General features: G+C 45.1%; 1 protein-coding gene across 17 annotated transcripts in view; it reads left to right on the plus strand.

Moving 5' to 3' along the window:
- EPHB1 (EPH receptor B1) overlaps positions 1-22430 on the plus strand; it is a 357336-nt gene that overhangs the window by 12461 nt on the left and 322445 nt on the right. For 10 of the 17 annotated variants that reach the window (XR_013986829.1, XR_013986830.1, XR_013986831.1 and 7 more), the window contains exon 1: positions 6962-7440. The exons of the other annotated variants lie outside the window; for them this stretch is intronic. Coding sequence is in view for 3 of the 10 variants with exons in the window: in XM_081007266.1 (XP_080863392.1) it covers positions 7368-7440 (73 nt within the window). In the remaining 7 variants the exon portion in view is untranslated. Of the gene's footprint in view, positions 1-6961; positions 7441-22430 lie in introns of those variants that run through there. 17 annotated transcript variants of the gene reach the window in all.

Genomic DNA, 22430 nt, shown 5'->3' on the forward strand with positions numbered 1-22430 from the left:
AGGCATGTAACTCATAGATAGGATCACACTGTTTTCCATTTGCACGAACAGATTGTATTTCTAAAGTTACTGTAAAAACAACAACTTTATGAGTCATATTACTTTCTTGAGAACTAACCTGTAGTTTTGCTTTGTTTGGAAATATGAATCTCAGTTGGATTGCAGCTGACCTCTTGCAATACTCACGTTGTCCTCTTTGTTGTTGTTTAATGTCCTAGCCTTGGCAAATGCGCCATAATTATCTTAATTGCAAGTTTGCACTTCAGAGTTCTCTGTTATAAAAAGATGCACCTGGGACCAGAAATGACAGGTTGTTTGCCAACTGTGGCATGGACAATAGCTGACTCGTCTCTCTTTTTGTTTAGGACTTTTTCTTCTATCCTTGGGGCTTATGCACATGATACAGGATTTAGAGCAGGGAGAGAGCTGTGGTTCAGCAATGTTTGTAGGGCCAAAGGTTCTCCATCTGATCCACAGGACAAGATGTTTGGTGGGAACCTCATTAAATGGCTCCCAGTTCTGATCATCTCCAGCTGATAAGCTGTTTGATGCTCTCCACATCGCTGCAGCATCCACCCACTATCCCTGTTGTCGCTTTCTGGAGAAAATCATTCCACTTTGCAATGAGAATTGGTATGGTAGCTCACCACTCTAGAAAGCATTTCAAAGCATCACCCACCAGCTCTGCCCACAATGGCCCAAGCCAATCTTAGTTGCACATGCATTCTCAGCAGGAGTTTGTAGTTGCCTTCCAGACACTGACCTGCTTCACTTTGCCATGCTTGCTAATACCAATACAAAGTACGTTTTTTCTAAAAAAAATATGTTTAGGGGTACTCTCATTTTGACTCAAGAAAAGCACCATTTTGTAGTTCCAATTAGGAAAAATAAATCCAGTAAATGGACAAAAGTACAAAGAACATGCATTACACTGGGAAAGGAAATAAAGCCGCTATCGGAGGTGGTAACAACGAAACTGACCAATCACCGTGCTAGATTCCAACCCCTGCTTGACACATTAAATGCTTGCTTCCGTCTGAGACTCAGGAAACACCGTGACAGGAAATGAGGCCGCCATCGGAGGTAGCAACGGAACTGACGATTCACCATGCTAGAGAAGAAACTAAAAAATTTAACATTTTAAGTTTCTTCTCCCGTTAGATTCACAAAATGTTTAGGGATATGTGTACCCCTGCATCCCTCCCCCCCCCGAAAAAAAGCACTGGCAGCAGGGCTGGATTTAGGTTTCATGAGGCCCTAAGCTACTGAAGGTAATGGAGCCCTTTATATGTCCAGCTGTCCTTTGTCAACAACAAATTGTTGCTGTTTTTTGTTGTTGAATATATATATACTATATGGTAATTTATGGAGCTAATAGGTATCTAAAGCCATTTGCACATAACAAAATATGTATTTTATCAAAGTAATTGTTGAACTAAAATACAATTAAGAAGAAGTATATTAATAGTGAAATACAATTAAGAAGTATATTAATAGTGAAATAATTATTAAGCTCTAAATGTTGCTGTATGCAGGTTTTATTTTCTTTGTTTTTTATCTTATATTTTGGAAATGTACGTTCAGGTTTTTTTTTCTTTAATTTTTTTGGGGCCCCCCAAGAGAGTGGGGCCCTAAGCTATAGCTTGTTTAGCTTATATGTAAATCAGGCATTAACTGGCAGTACAACCCAAGGCACCTGACAATAGCACCAGGCAGTTAGGAACATCTAGGTCTGCAGGACCAGTCCTCCCCACCCCAGAGAGTCAATATTTTGCTGTAGGAATTCAAACGCATGCTAGAAATCTAGGTGTGCACAAATAAAGTGTTCTGTCACTCTGGTGCAACAAATGCATTTTAAGATATTGTACTTTGTGCAGTGTGACTGGGAAATGCATGACAAAGTGTAGGAAGTACAAATGATTAAGGGGGAAACATATAAATACCCCATGAGCAAATCAGGATGAATGCACATTCTTATAAACTTCCCGCAAACAAATCAGAATGAATGCTCATCGTTAAACCTAGTTTAATGTGTAAGCTATGTGCAAGCAAATTGGGATAGGAGGTTATCTGGAGGGGCCTAAGGTCAAAATGAGACATCCTGGGAGGAGGCTAAGGTGAGGTGGAAAATGGAGGGCAAGTGAGGAGAGCTGCAGGGGCTGAAGTGTAGCAATGGAAAGCAAGCAGGAGGAAGGAGAGGGAGTGCAGTAGATGAAGGCTACTTTCCAGCAGGAGGAAAGCCACAGGTAGAGGCATCTCCTACCTGCTGCCCAGAGCCTGACCCCAAGCAGCTCCCTCAATAGCATAGCTCACCCAAATGAGTTCTTTCCCTTGAGAGTTGAGACAAGAAGCAAAGGAAGGTGAGGTTAGAGGGCTGTTGGAATGGGAGTGGTGTTGAGGGATGAGTGTTTGGACCCTGGGTGCTCACTTGTGGGGTGCCTCAGGGCTGTGTCTTCTCCCCTATGCTTTTTAACATCTATACGAAGCTGCTGGGACTTTGGGTTAGGTGTTCACCCGTACAGTGGTACCTCGGGTTACAGACGCTTCAGGTTACAGACGTTTCAGGTTACAGACTCCGCTAACCCAGAAATAGTACCTCGGGTTGAGAACTTTACCTCAGGATGAGAACGGAAATCGTACACCGGCGGTGTGGTGGCAGTGGAAGGCCCCATTAGTTAAAGTGGTAGCTCAGGTTAAGAGCAGTTTCAGGTTAAGAACGGACCTCCAGAACAAATTAAGTTCTTAACCCGAGGTACCACTGTATGCAGATCATACCCAGCTCTACCTCTCATTTAATTGGTGGTTGGTGGTCAAGGGATTGTGGTTGAATCCTGACAAGGCATAAGTACTATTTCTGGGGGACGGGAAGGTGCAGGGGAGTCCCTGGTCCAAAATGCAGCAACTATGCTAAAAGACCAGGCATGCAGCCTTGGGGTCAGTCTGGAAGTGCATGGAAGTGCAGGTTAATTCTGTGTCCAGGGCAGCTGTCTGCCAGCTCCACCTGGTGCAATGGCTGAGACCCTACCTGCCTGTGCACTGTCTTACCAGAGTGGTGCATGTTCTGGTTATCTCCCACTTGGACTATTGCAATGCGCTCTATGTGGGGCTACCTTTGAAGGTGACTCAAACTATACATAATCCAGAATGCGGCAGCTAGACTGGTGACTGGGAGCGGCCACTGGAACCATATAACACTGGTCCTAAAGGATTTTGTTGGGAGCTGCCCAGAGTGGCTGGAGCAACCCAGTCAGATGGACGGCATATAAATAATATAGCAGCAGCAGCAGCAGCAGCAGCAGCAGCAGTAGCATCTATCTATTCTGCCCATTCCAGTGATGCAACTAGGGATACACAGAATCTGGAAGACATTTAAAGTTGTAGGCCTGCTTACTTATTCTGCAAACATGGAGATGCATGCATGCGAATGCACACACATACACACTCTTCCTGAGATAGAGTGGAGGCAGGTGGGGGGGGGAGGAGAGGGAGATTCCATTTGCATGAAGCTAAAATCCAATGAGGTGACTCTACATTGTGAGGGCACATCATTTAGAAGCCTTGGAGAGGTGAACTGAGCTTGGAGAGGGTGGGAGTCAGGCTCTTGCTGTTTGCTCCATTTTATTTATGCATTTTGATTGAACAGAAAGCATCTAATGTCTCTCTATCACCATAAAACACATGTAAAGACATAAAATATCACCACCCTGTACAGCAGTAGCTGATTTAGTGGCATCCTTTCCCTTCTTCTCTTAGGAGGGGCATGGGAATCAAGGTACACAACACACATATTAATAAGGAGGCTTGGCTCAGCCTGTGATCTGTCACTCCCAATCTCCCATCTCCAGTCAGGCTGTCCTCTGAAAAGAGAGAGAAGGGGGGGGGGGCATTCAGTTAGCTCCTCCATGTTTGCTCACTCCTAGAGCCCGGCTGTTTGTGTCTGGGATTGTATTACCTTTTTTGTATTAATGGCGATGGCGGCGTCGATGAGAGTAAGTGATTTCTGAACATTTCACTTCCGCCATTGGAATGCAGGGCAGCTCTGACTTGAAGTGGTCAAAATGTAACAAAACACTTCAAGCACAACCTGTGCCACAACCCACCCGAAAAGTGCGCCAGCAATTAGAATCTTGTGTGGTGGGAGAAACAAACCAAGATCCTTGACGGAGGCGGGAGGGATGACACTTCCAGATGACCTGTTTATTGAGCATTAAACATGATTTGTTTCTAGGGAGATTAGATGGACATTGACTATTTAACAAGCACTCATTTTGATTGGCTTGCAGGGGGGTTAATGGTGCTGCAAGTGTCATACCACACTTTCCCATGCATTTTCCTTACTGCAAAAGTCTGATCTTTTGGGAAAGCAGGTTCATTGCGCAAGACCTCCCAATCAACTTTAAATGTTCAAACTTAATTTGTTGGTATGTTATTGAATCCCACCTGAAAAGAGTGGCAGTCTTTTCATTAAATATTCCAAAACATAGCAACAAGAACAATTCATTAACATTCAACAAATAAAAGCAGTATTAATTCTCAATGGCATTAGTACTAGTGATCTGCAGAGGCCCCAGTAAACAAATAAATTTTCAGGAGGTGGTGAAAACTCAGGTGGGAGAATATTCCACAAGCTAGGCGCCACAACAACAAAACAAAAACTCTGTGCTGTAGCTACTCAGTCTGCTTTGGAATCTGAGTAGAGCAGGTTTCCCTTCCATCCCTAGTCTGGCAGGAGTTTTGCTGACCCAGGCAAGCAAAAAGTGAGTTAAGCAAGGTTGCAAACTCTGGTTAGGGGCATATGCACTGTGTTGTGCTTTTAGCCCTTTGCACTAAGCAGGAGTGCCAGCTTGGCCTGTGAACATCTGTGCCCAGGGTAGTGGGTGCCATGCAGTGTGCATGGCCCTGGCATCAAAATTTGTGGGTGCCCACCCCCTTCTTGGGGAATTTTGTGGGTGCTCGGGCACCCAGGGCCCCAGCACCTATGACATTAAGTCTGCTGAGTGTTTCTAAGTGTGCTTGGTTAAACACACTTAGAAATCTGCTGAAGTTTCTAGCTGCATCCAACCAGACATACTTAGGAACCCTCTGCATACTTGCACATTCCTAGTGCAAAGCTCCAGAGAGCAGCCTGTGTGTCTGTTGTGATGCTGATGCATGGTTTGCAGGTGTGCTTCTGCCCCTGCCTGTGTCCAAACACCTGAGCATGCCTTTTTGCTCAGCAACGAGTCGTCCCCAGAGCTTCAGCCACTTTAGTCTGGAAATCAATTGTTGGGATAAAAATGGGTAACAACATTTTGAATATCAAACAATCAAACTGGCTTTGTGGCTATATTGGGGGCAACCCAGCCAGATGGGCGGGGTATAAATGATATTGAAATATACTTGGAGTCGAGAGTGGATTTCATGCTCTTTATTCAGCTCATAGTGGTGAGGAGGAATGGAAGTTCCCCCAGAATGTCTGCCTTATATACATTATTTACACAATGGGCCCCACGTGATTGGCTAATTCTGGGATTCTCCTGTAAGCCAATCAGGTTGCGGATTCCCTTCCACCTGGAGCTGGACTGGGTGGCTCCTGTGGACCAATCAGACTGCTGCATTCTGAATCCTATTGTTCTAGGACCAATCAGACTGCTACATTCTGAATCCTATTGTTCTAGGACCCATCAGACTGCTGCCTTTTGGATCCTATTCAACTCAGTACATAACAGACATAATAATAACAACGCATTGAGCCTTCTCAGTGGTTGCATCCTGTTTGTGATGTTCTCTCCCAAAAAGCACAGTTACCCTTTCCTGCAAGAATTTTTATTTCCTCAGGCTTTAAAATGTATTTTTAAAGAAACACAATCAGATAGTATCCTTCTGGATATCATTTGATGGAAACCAGGGGAGGGGTGCTGGCATACAGTTCCTGCTTGTGAAGACAGGATGGTGGACTAGTTCATCCAGCAGGGCTTTTCTCCAGTCCTCATGATTTGTGTCCTTCATGTCCCTTCCCCACTGAATGAATACACATATTTTTAAAACTATTGTTTAGCGTAAAGTGGGTCTATTTCTATTTCTACTGTAAATTGTCCTGTGATCCTTGGATGAAGGGTGGTATATAAATTCAACAAATCAATCAATCAGCAATAATTTCTATAGAATTTAAAAAAAGAAATCAACAAATGACAGCTATCCCTATAAACTGTATAGCTTGTTAAAAGCCAGAGATGTCATCTTGTGATCCTCATAGGCAAAGTGCCTTGTGTCCAGTCCAAATGTAATTAAAATCATTAAAAAGCAAGAGAGAGAAAGAAAAGAGACTTTGGATCCCAAGGGTTATTAGTGGGATTAAGGTGGTCCAGGGCCAAGCCTCGTCAGCCACAGCAGCAGCAGGTTCAGGAAATCTCTGGCTCTGGAGACTAGGATTAGGCAAACCCTTCCGATTGTCTGGATATTAGTTAGCAGGCAAGTTCTGCCTTCATCATGTTGCTCATGTGTTCTGTTAGGTGGAATACATTCCTGCGATTTCCCGTTGATCGTAGGGACAAGAGGAATCTTTCAGAAAGGCGCAGGAGGCCGCGAGGAAGCGCCCTGTAAACAAAAGCCGAACGCAGCTGAAGATATTTAAATAGGTGGCTTCTCGTTAGCTTAAAGGCAGGGGCTGCTTCTGCGTCCAGCGCCCCGAATTAATGCTGCATCAGTGGAAGCAGGAGCGCAGCGCTCCCGATCAGTCACTAGGGGCCGCTCTTCCCCTTCCTTCGGCGCTCTCTCTCTCTCTCTCCCTCGTCCCTCGCTCTCTTCCCTTAGCAAAAGTTTTTCTAAAACTAACAATACCAGCGGAAGGCAGCGCTCGCCGCTGATTGGCCGGGGGATTTTTGCAGGTTGGGTTCCTTGATTGGACAGGAGCTGCCGGGGGTGGGAAGAGTGTGGATGGTACGCGCGGGTGCGGGGGGGGGGGGAGGCGGGGAAGCCTCTCTCTCTCCCCCCCTCCCTCCTTGCAGCCTCAGTGGCTGATCCAGTTCTCACTGTACACTTTACTACGGCTTGCAATGTGACACTAAAATATACACTCCCTCGCTCTCTCACGCACACCTCACACACACACACACACACACGCACGCACCCACCCAGACACTCGCACATACCTTCACACACACACATATACACAGACACGCATGCACGCACGCACACACGGACCCACGCGGGCGACGGGGCTATAATCCGGAGTGGAGATCGTTCCCTCTCTCTGTGTGTGTGTGAACGGATCTAGATCGGTCGCTGCATCTCCGCGTCTGGTTGAAGCGGAGCCCGCGGAGCAGCGGGAAGGGAACTAAGCGCGGTCGCCCGACGAGGAGCTATTTCTCCGCGGGTGCGCCCGCATCATGTTTGGCGCGCCCATGCCATTGGATTTTGTCGTGCTGTTCTGCTTGGCATCTGCGATCGCAGCCGTGGAAGGTAAAGTCGACGGCGGCGGACGAGAAAACTTTTGGCTCCGGCTGCCTGGGCTCCGTTGGGGGCGGCGGCTTCTCGGGACGCGCCCGCGGGGCTCTGCCTCGCCCAGGCACCTTCTCCGGGAGGAAGGCAGGGCGGCGGGCGAGGGGGACTCCGGGGGGACGAGCGGGCACTAGAGGATGGGAAGCGCCTGGCAGCCCTTCCTGACTCGCCAGCCAGAGGTTGCAATGCAGTTTGTGGGGCTGGCTGGCCGGCCGGGCTCCGGGGGGCTTCGCAGCCCCCGGCCTTCCCTCCTGCCTCCGTGGCGCGCAGAGCGAAGCCATTGGTCGTCGAGGAGCCTGGCTCGGTCCCGGGAAGCGGGTGGCCCCCGAGGGCAGGTCGAGCTGCCGGAGACGAGGAAGGGTCCCCGCTCCGCCCGCGACCGGGAGGTGCGCAAGCGTCTCGGTCTTGGGAGACGGTGCGCATCTTGCGCCTGTGCCTCGCCTCCTCGACGGGCGCTTCCCCACCCGACATTCGCGGAGCTGGCCGTTTGTGTGCGCGTTTGTGGCGGGGGGAATTGCAGAGGAGAACCCGGGCGGGCATGCCTTGCCAATGGCTTTTTGTCGCGGAAGTAGCGCGGATGTTCCGCGCGCGTTCCTTCTTCGAGGTGTCGCTTACGGGGGAGTCCGCCCCGGCAGATCGCAGTATATAACGGAGCTAGACAATCGCAGAAGCAAAGGGGTCAGTTGAGAACCGAAGACCCCGCGCTTCTCCACGGTGGCTGGGGCGTGTGTGTGTGGTGTATTACCTGTCACAGCCCTTCTTCCCCCACCCATTGAATGAATCAAGCCATAAACCAAATCTTGGCTCCTGGAATCTGTTCTCTGCTGTCTATAGATCGTGGCTGGGAGTTTGTGTCACACACTCATTCACACAAGGAACGAGCAAACCCTCGGTTTTGTAGAGCGAGGGGACACCCGCGAAAGAAACTTTCCCACTCCCACAAAGGAGGTTGGGGAGGGGGAGTGGCTCAGGGATTTCACCAACCTGGGGAGGGGAGGAGGAATGGGGAGGACATCCTTTGGTCTCCATCCTTTGGTGATGAGCAACTTGTGACCTTTTGCATCAAGCTGCCCCAATCTAGTTGGGGGCATCTTTATGAAGAGTCACTTCGGGGTCCACAGGACAGTACTAGGAGGAGGAGGAGGGTGTAGTGCTGTCAGTCATCCCCGCTAGGATGATGAATGACAAACGTGACCATTCAGAAGATGTTCAGCGGGTGCAATTAAATGGAACCATGAAACCGCTTTAGCTGCTGCCTGGATGCAACAGGGCGGTGCAACTTTGGAAACCTTGCGGTCTAAAATCCTTGCCTTCTTAAACCCCGGGAAGCCTGTTAGTCTTACGACGGGGACCATCTTCTATAAATAACACCGTGACTGTTTTCTTTTCTTAAAAAAAACCTCCAAGTCTCCTCTTTTTTTGTTGAGGGCTGCAGGGATCCACCTTTTAATCCCCGCCTTATCCATGATGTAATTGAGGGATGAGATTAGCCGGGAGAAAAGCACTGGCGATCTTTTCCTTTCCTTTTCAAAAGACAAATTCCTTCTTGCACTGATCTTCTCCCAGCTGGTTGTCTTTGCAGGGGCTTTTTCTTTCTTTCTTTTAAAAAAATGCTAGGTTCAAGGGAGGAGGCTGCTGCCTGCTGGAAGCAGCATGTGTGTGTGTGTGTTGGGGGGGGACGGGGGCTCTGGACCTTGCTCCCTTCTTTGCTGCTGACAATTAGAAGCTGGAAGGAATGGGGGCGATTTTAAGGAGACACAGCCCTTAAGGTTTAGTTTAGCAGCCCAGGCTTAGCTATTTGTATTGATTTTGCTTGCCAAGAACACAAAGCAGGAACGCTAATGATGCTTTATTGCAACATGTGTATTCAACATTTGGGGAGAGAATAAAAACTGTCTACTGAAGGCGATGAGATAATAGCTGCTTAATTTGTGCTACTTCTCTCACTTTTTTATTACTGTTTTGAATTTAGTGGACTAGAGAGGGAGAAGGCGGGGGTGTGTGAGAAGGCATGGCTAGGATGTGGCGTAGCTCCTTAAAGACAGAGCCTGGTTTACATGGCTGAAATTTGATTGGTATTATTTCATCTTAGACTTCTACAAGAGGTGGGAGAATGTTTTTGTGAGTAGGTAGGGTTTGATTTTTTTCAAAAAACAACAACAGCAGCAGCAGCAACACCCACAAAGGAGCTGCACAAAGGATCTGTTACATTTCATAAAAGAAACCATCCTTTGCATTTTGCCCTATGATCCTTTGAAACACTGTTTCTGTATCACTTTCCTCCCCATTGTTTACCTACCAAGTATCTTCTTGCTGTGTTATTTTTGTTTTGTTTTTCCAAATTCACACTTCTGGCAGCATTTTCAAAAGGCATAGAGTGAATTCACGAATGGCAGGTATTTCTAAGAGATTTCAAGACAGCCTCTTTAAAGTTGCAAATGAACAAATGCGTATGCATCCTGTAAATCAAGTTGCTGTTCTGGCGGTAAAACAACCCCCTTGTTCCATTGTGCTATTTTGCCACACGTAAAGCTGGCCACAGTCTGGTCGTTGCGTTGCCTGCATGCGTGAACAACCTCTGCTTCAGTACGAAATTATGAAGGGGTGGTGGCTCGTTTTCTTTTAACCCCCTCCCTCTTTACTTTTTTTTGTTTTTGTTTTGTTCTGGAAATCTCAGGAGTGCACAGCTCAGCTAACCCCAGGGCAAACAGCTTTGCTTACCTAGCTAATTCCTAGTAACCACAGTGAGGAATGGCTTAAATCCCAGCAAAGCAAAAAATGACAATGGCTGGGAGTGGCAGGGTCTGTGCGGCATGGTTTCACAATACCTGCACCGATACTTGGGATTTAGGTTGGTTTATGGATTATGGTATTGGCTGGAATGCTATTGTCAGGAGTGTGTGTGGGGGGAGAGATCCTAGACAATGGGTGAGTGCTAATATGCACTATGGTAAGGCAGCTTGTGGCAGAAGAGTATCTGTTAAAGTTTGCAGAAAACACAGGACTGGGGGGGGGGGGGAGAAGCGTGACACTAAATATTAAGTTTTCAAGCCAGGCTGTGATTTCAGGACTTGATACATTCTGACTATTGAAATTAATGGGGAATTCTCCGGCGGCATTGTGAACATTTTCCTTTTGCATATGGGATGGGGACGTAGTTAGGGACAAGCAAATGTCCGCTAGCTGCTTTTTGTTTCTGTTCTCATTGTTAAATGAGTATGATTTTGGTATTGCCAGTGCAGCGTTGAAGTGAAATGGACCAGTTTTCCTTCAGCATGCAGTCTTTGGGGATAATGTACGAGTAGCTTAAAAGTCAAATTTTGTAAAAATGCAGAGATGATAGAACCACCAGCCCATTTCACACATGCATATAAAGCGCCTTGATTTCTCGACACTCATCTTCTGTACACTTGATGACTGGCAGCTGTATGTGTGAATGGACTCGAGTTGAAAGTGTTTCGTTTACATATGTGTTGGGAGTGCCTTGTTGCGTCTGCATTTTGGAGCAGGATTATAAACACTATTGGCCTAGTCCCAGGATGTTCACTGCCAGTGGACACCACACTGATAGTTCTGAGCTCTAATGCTAAGAGGGCTTTTATTTCTAATGGTTCCTAACTTTATGTGGTGGCTAGAGGACGGTATTCTAAACAGGGTGCCTCCTTGTTAAAGTTTCAAAGGATAATCTGGGACTTCATAATAGCAGCTCAACTGCAGGCTGGGTGCCACAACCCAGAAGGCCCTGCCCCATGCACCCATCAGCTGTAACTCTCATACAAAGTATTTGCTTTCATGGACAAAGAGTGGGTGGGCAGATTCATGTGGGAAGATGCTTTTTCCAGATATCCTGGCCTCCAACTGTTTAGGGCAGAGTTGGGGAACTTGTAACTCTCCAGATGTTGAGAGAGGACTGCAATGCCCATGATCTCTGATAATTGACCATGCTTGTTGGGGTTGATGGGAGCTGAAGTCCAACAGCATTTGGGAGTAGTCCACTGATTCCCCATCCATAGTTTAAAGCACTTTTAATTGCACTAAAATAAAAATAATAAACCAGACCAGAAGCCAGTAAAGATGGTACAACTTAAAAGTCCCATACTCCTGTGAAAACTTGAACTGTAGCAGAGTAACTGTAGCAGAGTAATTTACCAAAGGATACACAGGAACAGTTTCTGAACTCACAGACCTGTTTTTTTTGTATACTGGAAACTTAACTGGAAATTCCTGTTTGACATTTTTATTTCCATTTCCTCCCAGTTGCATATTGCCTATATAGCTTCTTTTTTCTATAACAATACACTAACAGTATTTGATTTGATTGTGTAATATTTCCATTCTTGTAAACATTATAAGTTAAAAAAGAAAATCTGAAAAAAAATCACAAATAAAAACTTTATAAAAAGGAAAGCACTGCATTTAAAGTGACCAATAAGTTCTCTCTGTGGTGTTGGATCAGTGATGGTCCATTCTCACATGCAATCCACCCTTCCTGAAGTCATCAAATGATGAACATTCATGTATGAAGCCCATTGAAAGAACATTTATGGGAATGCTTTTATTAGGTATTTTAGTCCAGGCTTTGAGAACCTGTAGCCATCCAGATGTTGTTGGAGTCACATCAGATGCAGGCAGAAATGAATTGCATCCAATGTGTTTAAAACATAAGCATAAAATAAGATACATTAAAATAGCAACACCTGCAGTTTATAAAAAATACACAAAGCTCTCCCCGGCAACAACCCAAATCGTGCCCAATGGCATCCTTCCAATTACTAAGAGGTTGGCAGGCACACCAGGTTCTGTGTGAGATCACACAGTGTGAGGTGGCCTGATGGGGCCCTTTGCGCCCTCTGAAAGGCCCAGCGGGGCTTGTTGTAACCTTGGGAGGGCCCACTGGACCCCACTGCAGTTGCAGGAGGGCTGACAGGGCCTGTCTGGCTGCAGAATATTGAGGAGGCCTGGCCCCCACCTCCCCAATCGATGGTGCATCTGAAGGTTGGCAAAAGCCTCTACTGTCTAGTGAGCCGGCCCCTTTGTTGGTTACCTCCTCCTCAGAGATAAAAGGTATTTTTGTTGTTGGGAAGGGGAGGGCTAGTTAGTGGCAAAGGAGACTGGCTTGTGGCAGGGGCAAAGATGAATCCTATTTTGTGTCAGCTCTAAATCTGAAGAAATCTAGGCCCAACTCAAAATTGGGTGAGGCTTTTCAAATGGAGCGTATGTGCCTGTACCTGTATGTATGTACACACATACATAATTTTATTTGTGTTCCGTCTTTCCACAGTTCAAACCATGCTCAAGGCAGCTTCCAACATGAAAAAATACATAACTACAACATAACAAAAAGAATAAATAAAACATTAAGAAATACAAAACCAAACTGAACAATTTCTACATAAATCACAACAAAATCTAAAGATACAAAATACCAACAGCAAACAACCTGGCCACCAACACAAAACCCCAAACAACATCCCAGTACACAGTTTGTACTCTCACAATTGCAATTATTCCCTCTTCACTTGCCTGCATTCATATAACTTTTTATACCCCAGTCGCTTTAACTGATTTGATAGGGCCAACAATAAGTATATTTAAGTACATGTTAATTGGATGTATCATTTAGTAAAGGAAAAACAATGGCGTCAGGTCTTGAAACGGTATCCATTCCACTTCAAAAGCATGTCTAAAAACAAACACAAGGCAAGATGGAAAGTTGGTTGATGGATGACTGAGTTTATTTGTGGAAAATTGAGGCCCTTTGTAGCGGATGGTCTTATATCCTTGCACTCTCCTTCACAGGTTCCCCTGCCATAAGCTAAAGCCAGAGAACACCAGCAAGCAATGTTTCCCCTCCTTTGGGGAATAATGGGTTGGATTTAGAGAAATGCCTATGGAAGGGGGTTGGTAGAAGCTGATTTCCCCAAGGAACCCTCTCCAAAAGCCTCTCCCATGGGTCGGACCATCTGCATGAGCTGAGGAATGAGGGCAGAGGAGGGAAGAGGGGATCCCCCCAGATCAGATGAAGGCACTTTCTGTGAGCTTCTGGAAATGGGATGGGAAAGCCAGCTTTGTCCAGCTCCTTTCTCTGTGGTCTTTTTCCTGGATCCAGTCCCATGGCAGATGAAGTGCCACCCTTTCTGGTGACCAGCTAGTCACCCCAGCTCACTTGTAGTTCTTTCCTCAACAGGAAGAGAAAGGAATTGTTTACATGCATGGTCTCAAGTGTCTTACGTTCTCCATTTTCCTTGTGCAAGAGCAAGGCAAGATGTGCTCCCCGCCCCCACTCCACATCCATGTATCTTGCTTCCCCTTCTGTGCTTCTTTGGGCTTGCAGTGAATGGGGCAAGCAGCAACAATGAAAGGGCCAAGTTTTGTTGGCCAGGAGCCACTAGATGCTGACCACTGCCATCAAGCTATAACATTGGAAGAGGCTTAGTGGTTCATCTCCAACCCACTGCCCTAAGGTTTCTCAGACATAAGGCAGAGCCTGTGAGACATTTCCAGTTTCCTCTTGAAATCTTTCAACAAAGGAGATACCACAGCTGCCCTCGGTGTCTCATTCTCTTATAAAGTAGTTGGAATCAGGCTACACAAGAGGAGCAAGGGCTTTGCACTTCACCGCCCAGATTTGCAGGGGCCTTTGGTTTTCAGATATTGTATGATGTTTGCAGAGAAGCCTCTTCACCCTTCTGTCAAGTGGTTTTGGAACTCATCGAGGCGGAGGGGGCAGATGGATGAATCTTCAGTGACATCTGGGCTGTTCCTTTATAGCCAGGAGAAATAGTGGAGCAGCTGAGCATGAGTGAAGTCGTCAGACTCGCTTGGCTGCCATTGATTTCGGATAGAATTAGGCTCACAAATGGTGCTTTTGTCGAGTTAAAGGCACTTAAGATTATAGGAGGGTTCTGTGTTCCTGTGAACATGATTGCACTTATATTTCTTAAACTTTTGCACAGTCCCCGCTCCCCCCAGATTGAAATAGGAAGCACGTTTCATTTTTATGACCCCCGCCTTCAAGGTACACATATATTTTCTTGATCAGCCTTTAGAACAATTAACAAGCGTATTCCTTGCAAGCATGTGATGAAAGCCCATTGAATGTTGTTCCTGGGGTATCCCACCTTGCCCTTGGTTTGGGTTCAGGAAGAGGGCAAGAAAGCACATCGAACAGGTGACAGTTGGAGAATTTAAGTAGAGGGATAAATGCCCAATGCGGTTCAAAGGTATATCTTCTTCAGAGGTGCACTAGTTTTCTGTGCCAGCAAAGGACTCGCCTAAATTTCAGACAGATGAAACTGATATTCTTAGACAGAAACGACCCCTGTAGGCAATCCCATGCCCACTTGTTCTCCAGGGCCTTTCTAAATACTTACAAATACAGGGCCAGTAGCTGCCTCCAGAAACTTAATCAGAGCCATTTGGTGCTGTCATTTGACTCACCTCTTGGCAATTGACTTGAGATGTGATGCATCATTACTCCCAGAGCATTGCAGGACAAATTAGAATGGCTCAGCCACTGACAGCAGGTAAACATGAGGGGTGAACATGTGGTCTGGTAAGCACCTGAGGTGGCAAGCAAGTGGGGTGATGGGTGGGGAGGAAAGCCCACAAGGCGTGGGCAAGATTCAGCTCAGGACACCTGGCCAGAGGTTCTCTCTGAACTTGTATAAAAATGCAGAGGCTCTAGAAAAAAGCTACCGCAGTTGAACAGTGGCCTGTAAACCAGTTAAGCAACTTTTGATCAAGCTCATGAGTTGACCTGAAATGAGTTTAGGCCAAATCCCCTGGTTTAGGGTTACAAATTGTAATTAGCTTTCTTGCTCTGTATCTTTTTATCAAGGGATTGTTTTTAACACAGTACTCAAGTCACAGTTCTTCTGATCGCAACTCAATGTTTTATGGCTTTTCCTTTACGGCACGTGCCACAGTTCATTTGCTTATGATCAAGAGTTATGTGGGAAAGGGAGGGGCTTCAAATAATTTCCAGAACCTTCTTTGTGCCTCCCTACACTGTCGAGTCCCTGTTAGGCCCTTGACAACTTTAATCATAACCTTCCGAAACTTGACAAAGAGGAACCTTATTATTTTTAGTCTATCGAGGAAATTACTTTGATAATAAAGCAATATCCTGGGAAAGATTTCCAATTGAAAGGGAGATTTTGGATGAAGTATGTCTGAGGTATGGTATAGCAATTTATTCCATCTGATTTGATTTGAAGCCAAATTGAGTGCCTCCCTCCAAGGTCCTATAAAGAAAACACCTTTTTATGACACTTATTTCATTCTTTTAAATCTTCCTAGACTCAGTAAGGATATTTTACTCAGTGAAGGATTTAGGGCTCTGTTTTAGAAAATCCTCTGCTTTACACATTCTTGTGTGTGTGTGTGCACTAAATTCCATTTTGTTTGGGTCTCCACACAGGCAGGAGTGAATAACCAAAGTGTGAGCTGTCTTTTTCTCTTCAGCTTTACAGTGCCACTATAGTGGTGGGTCTGCCTTTATTTAAATTCCAGCATCGGCTGAGGGATTGTATGTTTGAATGCTACCTTCCACCCTGGAAAACCTAGCAGGTACACAGAAAAACTAGCATATCAGAGAAAGGGATTTTTCAGTTGTCTTTTCTGTCCTTGGCTAGTTTACTATGTTCAGGAAGAGGGGTTTGGGTTATCCCCTCCTCCATGGGGGAGCATTCAGTCATCCATTTCCCCACCTGTAATCTAATATGGTTCCGTCCAATAAAAGCCATATAATGATTCTGTATCACATGTCGATCGGCTCCTCCTCCTTTAAGAGCGCTTTATATTAAATTATTGATTCTTGTTGTGCTCTCTGTGACACCGTGGAGAAAGTATTGATAGTGAGGCTCATTTATTTAGTACAGTCAAGATGAAATCATTTTCTATAGAAAAACAGTAGATGAATCTTCCACTAGAAGGCATGTCATCTAGCACTCCAAACTGTTCTTGTATCCTTTCCCCCCAGGATTCTACTTCTTTTTAAAGGAGTGCCTGTTTGTGTAGCACTTGAGAATGGCAACAAAAGGCCAAACTGCATTTCCATTTTTATACCAAGAAGCGGTTATCAGCATGTTGACTGATCTGGTGAGTGCTGGTCCCACTTGCTTCCAACACATGCTAATACTGGCGTGCCATATCTTGGGTGTCTGCAGGAATTTTTCCAAGAGGGGGAAAGAGTAAATACTCCAAATAAACATACACCATGCATACATTCATAGCAGTAGAGAACAGAGCTACCATTTCTGGTAGATCTGGTGACAGTCTGGAGGTGGGCCTGAGTAGATGTAGCATTTGAGAAATTAATATTCCAGGTCTACAGTATCCCTCCATTGTTTCTCAGTATGTAGACTTCATCTGTGGATGGACCTGGCAACACAGAAAGTTTTTCTGCCTACAGGTGAGTCCCCAGTTTATCCTCAGGCTTCCTTCATCTCCTCTAGCTTTTAATTAATTGCACTCTAGTGAAGTTATACAGTGGTACTTCAGGTTACATACGCTTCAGGTTACATATGCTTCAGGTTACAGACTCCGCTAACCCAGAAATATTACCTCAGGTTAAGAACTTTGCTTCAGGATGAGAACAGAAATTGTGCTCCAGCGGCGCGGCGGCAGCTGGAGGCCCCATTAGCTAAAGTGGTGCTTCAGGTTAAGAACAGTTTCAGGTGAAGAACGGACCTCCGGAACGAATTAAGTACTTAACTCGAGGTACCACTGTATTCAACTTGGCTGCCCCTGCGTTTTCCTAAATAACTCGACACCAAGATAAAGAATATTGGACTACACTTCAGGGTTCAAACTACGCAGCTAAATACCCCACTAAAAATGGGTATAATAACACCTGGGTTTCTGTGCAGGACTTGTGTAACCCACATTTTCTTGGCCACAGCACTGCCCCCCGCAGAATGGATATAATAATTATTGGCTTTATGGGTATTTGCAATAGTAGAGTAGGCTTTTCTTTTAATGCTTACAAACTCAGGAGGGATGAAATGATCCCTCCTGTCTTGGGCCCGGTCTTATTCAACATCTTTATCAACGACTTGGATGATGGACTCAAGGGCATCCTGATCAAATTTGCAGATGACACCAAACTGGGAGGGGTGGCTAACACCCCAGAGGACAGGATCACACTTCAAAACGACCTTGACAGATTAGAGAACTGGGCCAAAACAAACAAGATGAATTTTAACGGGGAGAAATGTAAAGTATTGCACTTGGGCAAAAAAAATGAGAGGCACAAATACAAGATGGGTGACACCTGGCTTGAGAGCAGGACATGTGAAAAGGATCTAGGAGTCTTGGTTGACCACAAACTTGACATGAGCCAACAGTGTGACGCAGCAGCTAAAAAAGCCAATGCAATTCTGGGCTGCATCAATAGGAGTATAGCATCTAGATCAAGGGAAGTAATAGTGCCACTGTATTCTGCTCTGGTCAGACCTCACCTGGAGTACTGTGTCCAGTTCTGGGCACCACAGTTCAAGAAGGATACTGACAAACTGGAACGTGTCCAGAGGAGGGCAACCAAAATGGTCAGAGACCTGGAAACGATGCCTTATGAGGAACGGCTAAGGGAGCTGGGCATGTTTAGCCTGGAGAAGAGGAGGTTAAGGGGTGATATGATAGCCATGTTCAAATATATAAAAGGATGTCACATAGAGGAGGGAGAAGGGTTGTTTTCTGCTGCTCCAGAGAAGCGGACACGGAGCAATGGATCCAAACTACAAGAAAGAAGATTCCACCTAAACATTAGGAAGAACTTCCTGACAGTAAGAGCTGTTTGACAGTGGAATTTGCTGCCAAGGAGTGTGGTGGAGTCTCCTTCTTTGGAGGTCTTTAAGCAGAGGCTTGACAACCATATGTCAGGAGTGCTCTGATGGTGTTTCCTGCTTGGCAGGGGGTTGGACTCGATGGCCCTTGTGGTCTCTTCCAACTCTATGATTCTATGATATTTTAAAAATACAAAACAAATTCCTGTCATGAACTCTGTTGCTACCTTTTGTTTATGGGCCCTTTTTGCCAATCATAGCTGAACTAAAAGCATGTTTACTTGAATTGTTTACTATTAAGCAGCAATCATTATCCCACTAGGGGGAAATAAAAGGCTTTAAAACTGAACCAAGAAGTTTGTTCGGTGGACAATGAATGCATCTCCATAGCTTTTGCCAAATTTCTAATCTACTTTCTTAAATGTCAACCACTAGCCTGATTCTATTCATTTACTAAAAAAGCACACTGAAAGAGAGGAACAAGCTAGTTTCTAACATAATGAATGAGCAGGATGGTACCTGTGTGTTTTGCCTTATATATCCAGTTCTGCATAATATTAGCATCTCTTAACTTACATGTGTGGATGCCAATTCTAAAATCATGGGTTTATGCAACTTAGTCAAAGTAGACCTGTTGAAATTAATATACCTAAGGAAGTCATTCCTTCATTTCAGTGGGTGTGCTCTGAGTAGAAGGTAGTTGAATACAACACAATTTGCGCAGAAGTGCAATACTTTTCAACACTGTAGGAAAGACTGTGGCCAGGTGACATGCGTCTTCTCAACCTCTTGCCTAGATGCTGATGTTGATGGACTACTTCAAGACCCCTGCTCTCCCTTCAAACAGAGGAATTCATTTAGAGAAGGGTCCTCTGTAAAGTACAACACAAGGCTACCATAGCTTAGCCCCAAATTGATCATGGTTGAAACTACTGAAATTTGCAAGAATATAAAAGGAGATGACTAACTCCTGAGATTCGCAACAATGCAAGTACAGTGGTACCTTGGTTTTAGAACAACTTAGTTTATGAACAACTTGGAAATAGAACGCTGCAAACCCAGAAGTAGGTGTTCTGGTTTGTGAACTTTGCCTTGGAAGCAGAACATGTTCCGCTTCCTGTTGAGTGTGTTCCATTTATAAATTGAGTCCAACGCTGCTAATCAGAGGCTTTCTGTTGAGTCTGTTGGCTGTTGAGTCCCGAGCACCCACTCAACACAGAGGTGATATTTGGAGCTTTTGTTTTTGCTATTTTTTGTGTTTTTGTTTGTGTGGCTTTTTGGGTTTTTTTTGACTGTGACTTGTTCTTCGTTTTATGGGACTTTGTGACTGTGGCTTGTGACTTTGTTTTTTGTGGCTGTGTGGAACCCAGTTCAGCTACTGACTGATTGATTGTGTGACTGCAGAAATGTATAAAAGCCCCCCATCCAAACAATGACTATCATCAGTGCATGTAAGAAAAAATAATAATTTTAAATTTTATCATCTACAATACTGCCTTATTTATTTTATGGTACAGTACATTGATTATTTCTTTCATCTCATGGATCAGTGGTCTCGTGAGATAGTAAAATTCACGTTAAATTGCTGTTTTAGGGGTTGTTTTTAAAAGCCTGGAATGGATTAATCCATTTTGCATTACTTTCTATGGGAAAGCATGGCTTGGTTTTAGAACGCTTTGGTTTTGGAAGAGACTTCTGGGATTGATTAAGTTTGGGAACCAAGGTACCACTGTATGTGCATGCAATACTATACCCACTTACCAGGGAATCAATCCCATTTACATTACAGTGGGACTTCTGAGTAGAGGTGCATAGAATTGTGCTGTAAAAAAACAGACCCTTATTTTTTAAAAAATTGTGCATGTCCACCCCATTGTTCACTTACTTGTCTCTCTCCTTATCGATATCTGATTGTATCCTCTGCCTTTTCTCTGTGTTAACATAGTGAGAATCAGCTGGAGTAGCTAAGCATTCTTCAGTTTTGTTTACTTTTTTTGTTCAAAAAACCAGCCATTGCCAGGCCTCAGTGAATCAAAGCAGGTTGTAACATAAAGCATTAGTGCGATGTAAGGCAATTGAGATGGCTTCCACCACAGTTTAATTATAGTCTCCCTTCCCTCTGCCTGAAACAAAGGGGAAAGAGCTATTTTTAAAAAAGCCCACTCTGGCAGATGCTGACTACCTCCTGAAATGATAACACCCCCACTTCTTGCAAACTTCAGGAGGACTTGAATGTTTTTGTTTCACACATGTTTCTCAGCATGTAATCCCCAAGCCATCTAAGCACCAGCCAGAGGGTCTCCTTTCATTGTCGCATACAACTCTCAGCACGAGCCCCTCTGTGTTTGACTTGCTAATATATATATATATATTATTGCACTTTGGAGCCAGCGGTGGGCAGCTCATTTATGGCCAGCCCCCAAGTTAGCAAGACACAAAGGGAGCTATGGGTTTGAAGTAAATCCAAGGGGATTCCATATTGCAAATTCTAGGTGATACATTTGCTTGAGCAAATAGCACAGCTGGCATCTCGAACAATTCCCTATCTAAGAAAGCATCTGAATTGCTATTGTACATCAAGCCTGGGCTATTTCTATTGTTTCCATTTCCAGCCTAGCCTAACATCCTTGAGTATTTGAAGGGGGAGGGAGAATGCCAATTATTATGCATCCCTGGAATTTAGCTTGTGATTACATTTTATTTGGGGTGGGGGGTGGGGAGGAAAGGAAGACAGAAGAGGCAAGGTTATTTCACCTGGTACTTGTGGGTGTATGGCACAAAGATTCACTCAAATGTAATGGTGCTAGTCTGTGCTCTGGTATTGAAGAGGAGCAATGCCAAGGTGCTTTTCTAGGCTACAGATGACCCTGGTGACTCATACTGTACAGTGTTATGAAATGCTGTAAAGATTGAAAAAGGGTTTTTGTTCCGACATTCAGATAACAAGGCTCAGTTTGATGCAAGAATGACCTTGACGCAGCCATCCTGGAAACAGTGCAGTTAGTATTGCTATACATGACTGGCATGGCAGGCTAATGCCAGCTTTGGTGCAGATATGCCCCATTCAGGCTCCTTTACTTGGCACTGCCTGAGTGAGGGCTTCATCATTCCACCATACTTAATGCCATTGGTGATGTGGGCAGCCTTTGGATCCTCATGTTGTCTCCCCTGCCCAAAAGATGAACGCTTTAACTGAAATGCCGAGTTATTTTTAAGCCTCAAATGGTAGCTGATAGTTGGGGTGTTAAGTGCTCTTTAGTACATACAATGAAATTTTGCACTTGGATACATGTGAGGGCAGTTCTCTAAATTCACATGACATGTAAATGTAATTTGACAGAAGATGGACATAGTGTAGTTGGGTGAAAACAGCCGAAATGTAATGAGGAGTCAATAGCTGCAGCAGCATCCCAGAAAATGGGATAAAACTGTTTGTAATAAATGCATATGCATCATAATAAGATCCAGTTTGTGTGGACCTTGTAGCCTTTTAATCTACTCTGTCCTTCTGTTCCACCTCTACTTAGCTCTGCATAGGTAGGGTACTTGGGTAGCTTGGTTGTGAAAGCCCCAATATGGCTGTTTGTGTGAAGTGTGCAAAAGGCCTGGATTGGTGGATGGATACGTGTCAGGGACTGGGCAGAGGAGGAATGGTGGAGAACGCCTCCCCATCCTGGCCCTTCCAGGGAGGAGGAAGAGGAAGACAGTATAGATTTACAACAGGGTTTGAGGGAGGTCACAGCTCAGAGGCAGATGAGGGGGAAAGTTGCGAAATCATGGGAAAGCCAGAGCAGCAGCTGTCAGACACATTGTCATTAGAAAGCATTTCAGGCCCTCCATCTCCCAGAACCCAGCAAGCCTTAAAAGTAGGAGAGCAAAGAGCTCAAACACAGAGGGCACGTAGCAGCACCTATGAAGGAGATGATGAGAATGAGGAATGAATAAGTGGGAGAGACTGGGGGTGGAGATTCACTCAGGACGCCATTATCCAAGAGGCTGGGTTCTATAGCATCTCTCTGTAAAGACTGAAATAAAAAAAGACTGTAAGAAACTTTTCCTTGTCTTTATACTTTCCTGGGCAACCATCTGAGAGTCTCTGGCAGCATCCTGACAATACAGTGGTACCTTGGGATGCAAATGAGATCTGTTCCAGAGCCCTGTTCA

This window comes from Podarcis pityusensis (genome assembly GCF_964106645.2).
Source record: "Podarcis pityusensis genome assembly, chromosome: 5".
NCBI classification, from domain to species: domain Eukaryota; kingdom Metazoa; phylum Chordata; class Lepidosauria; order Squamata; family Lacertidae; genus Podarcis; species Podarcis pityusensis.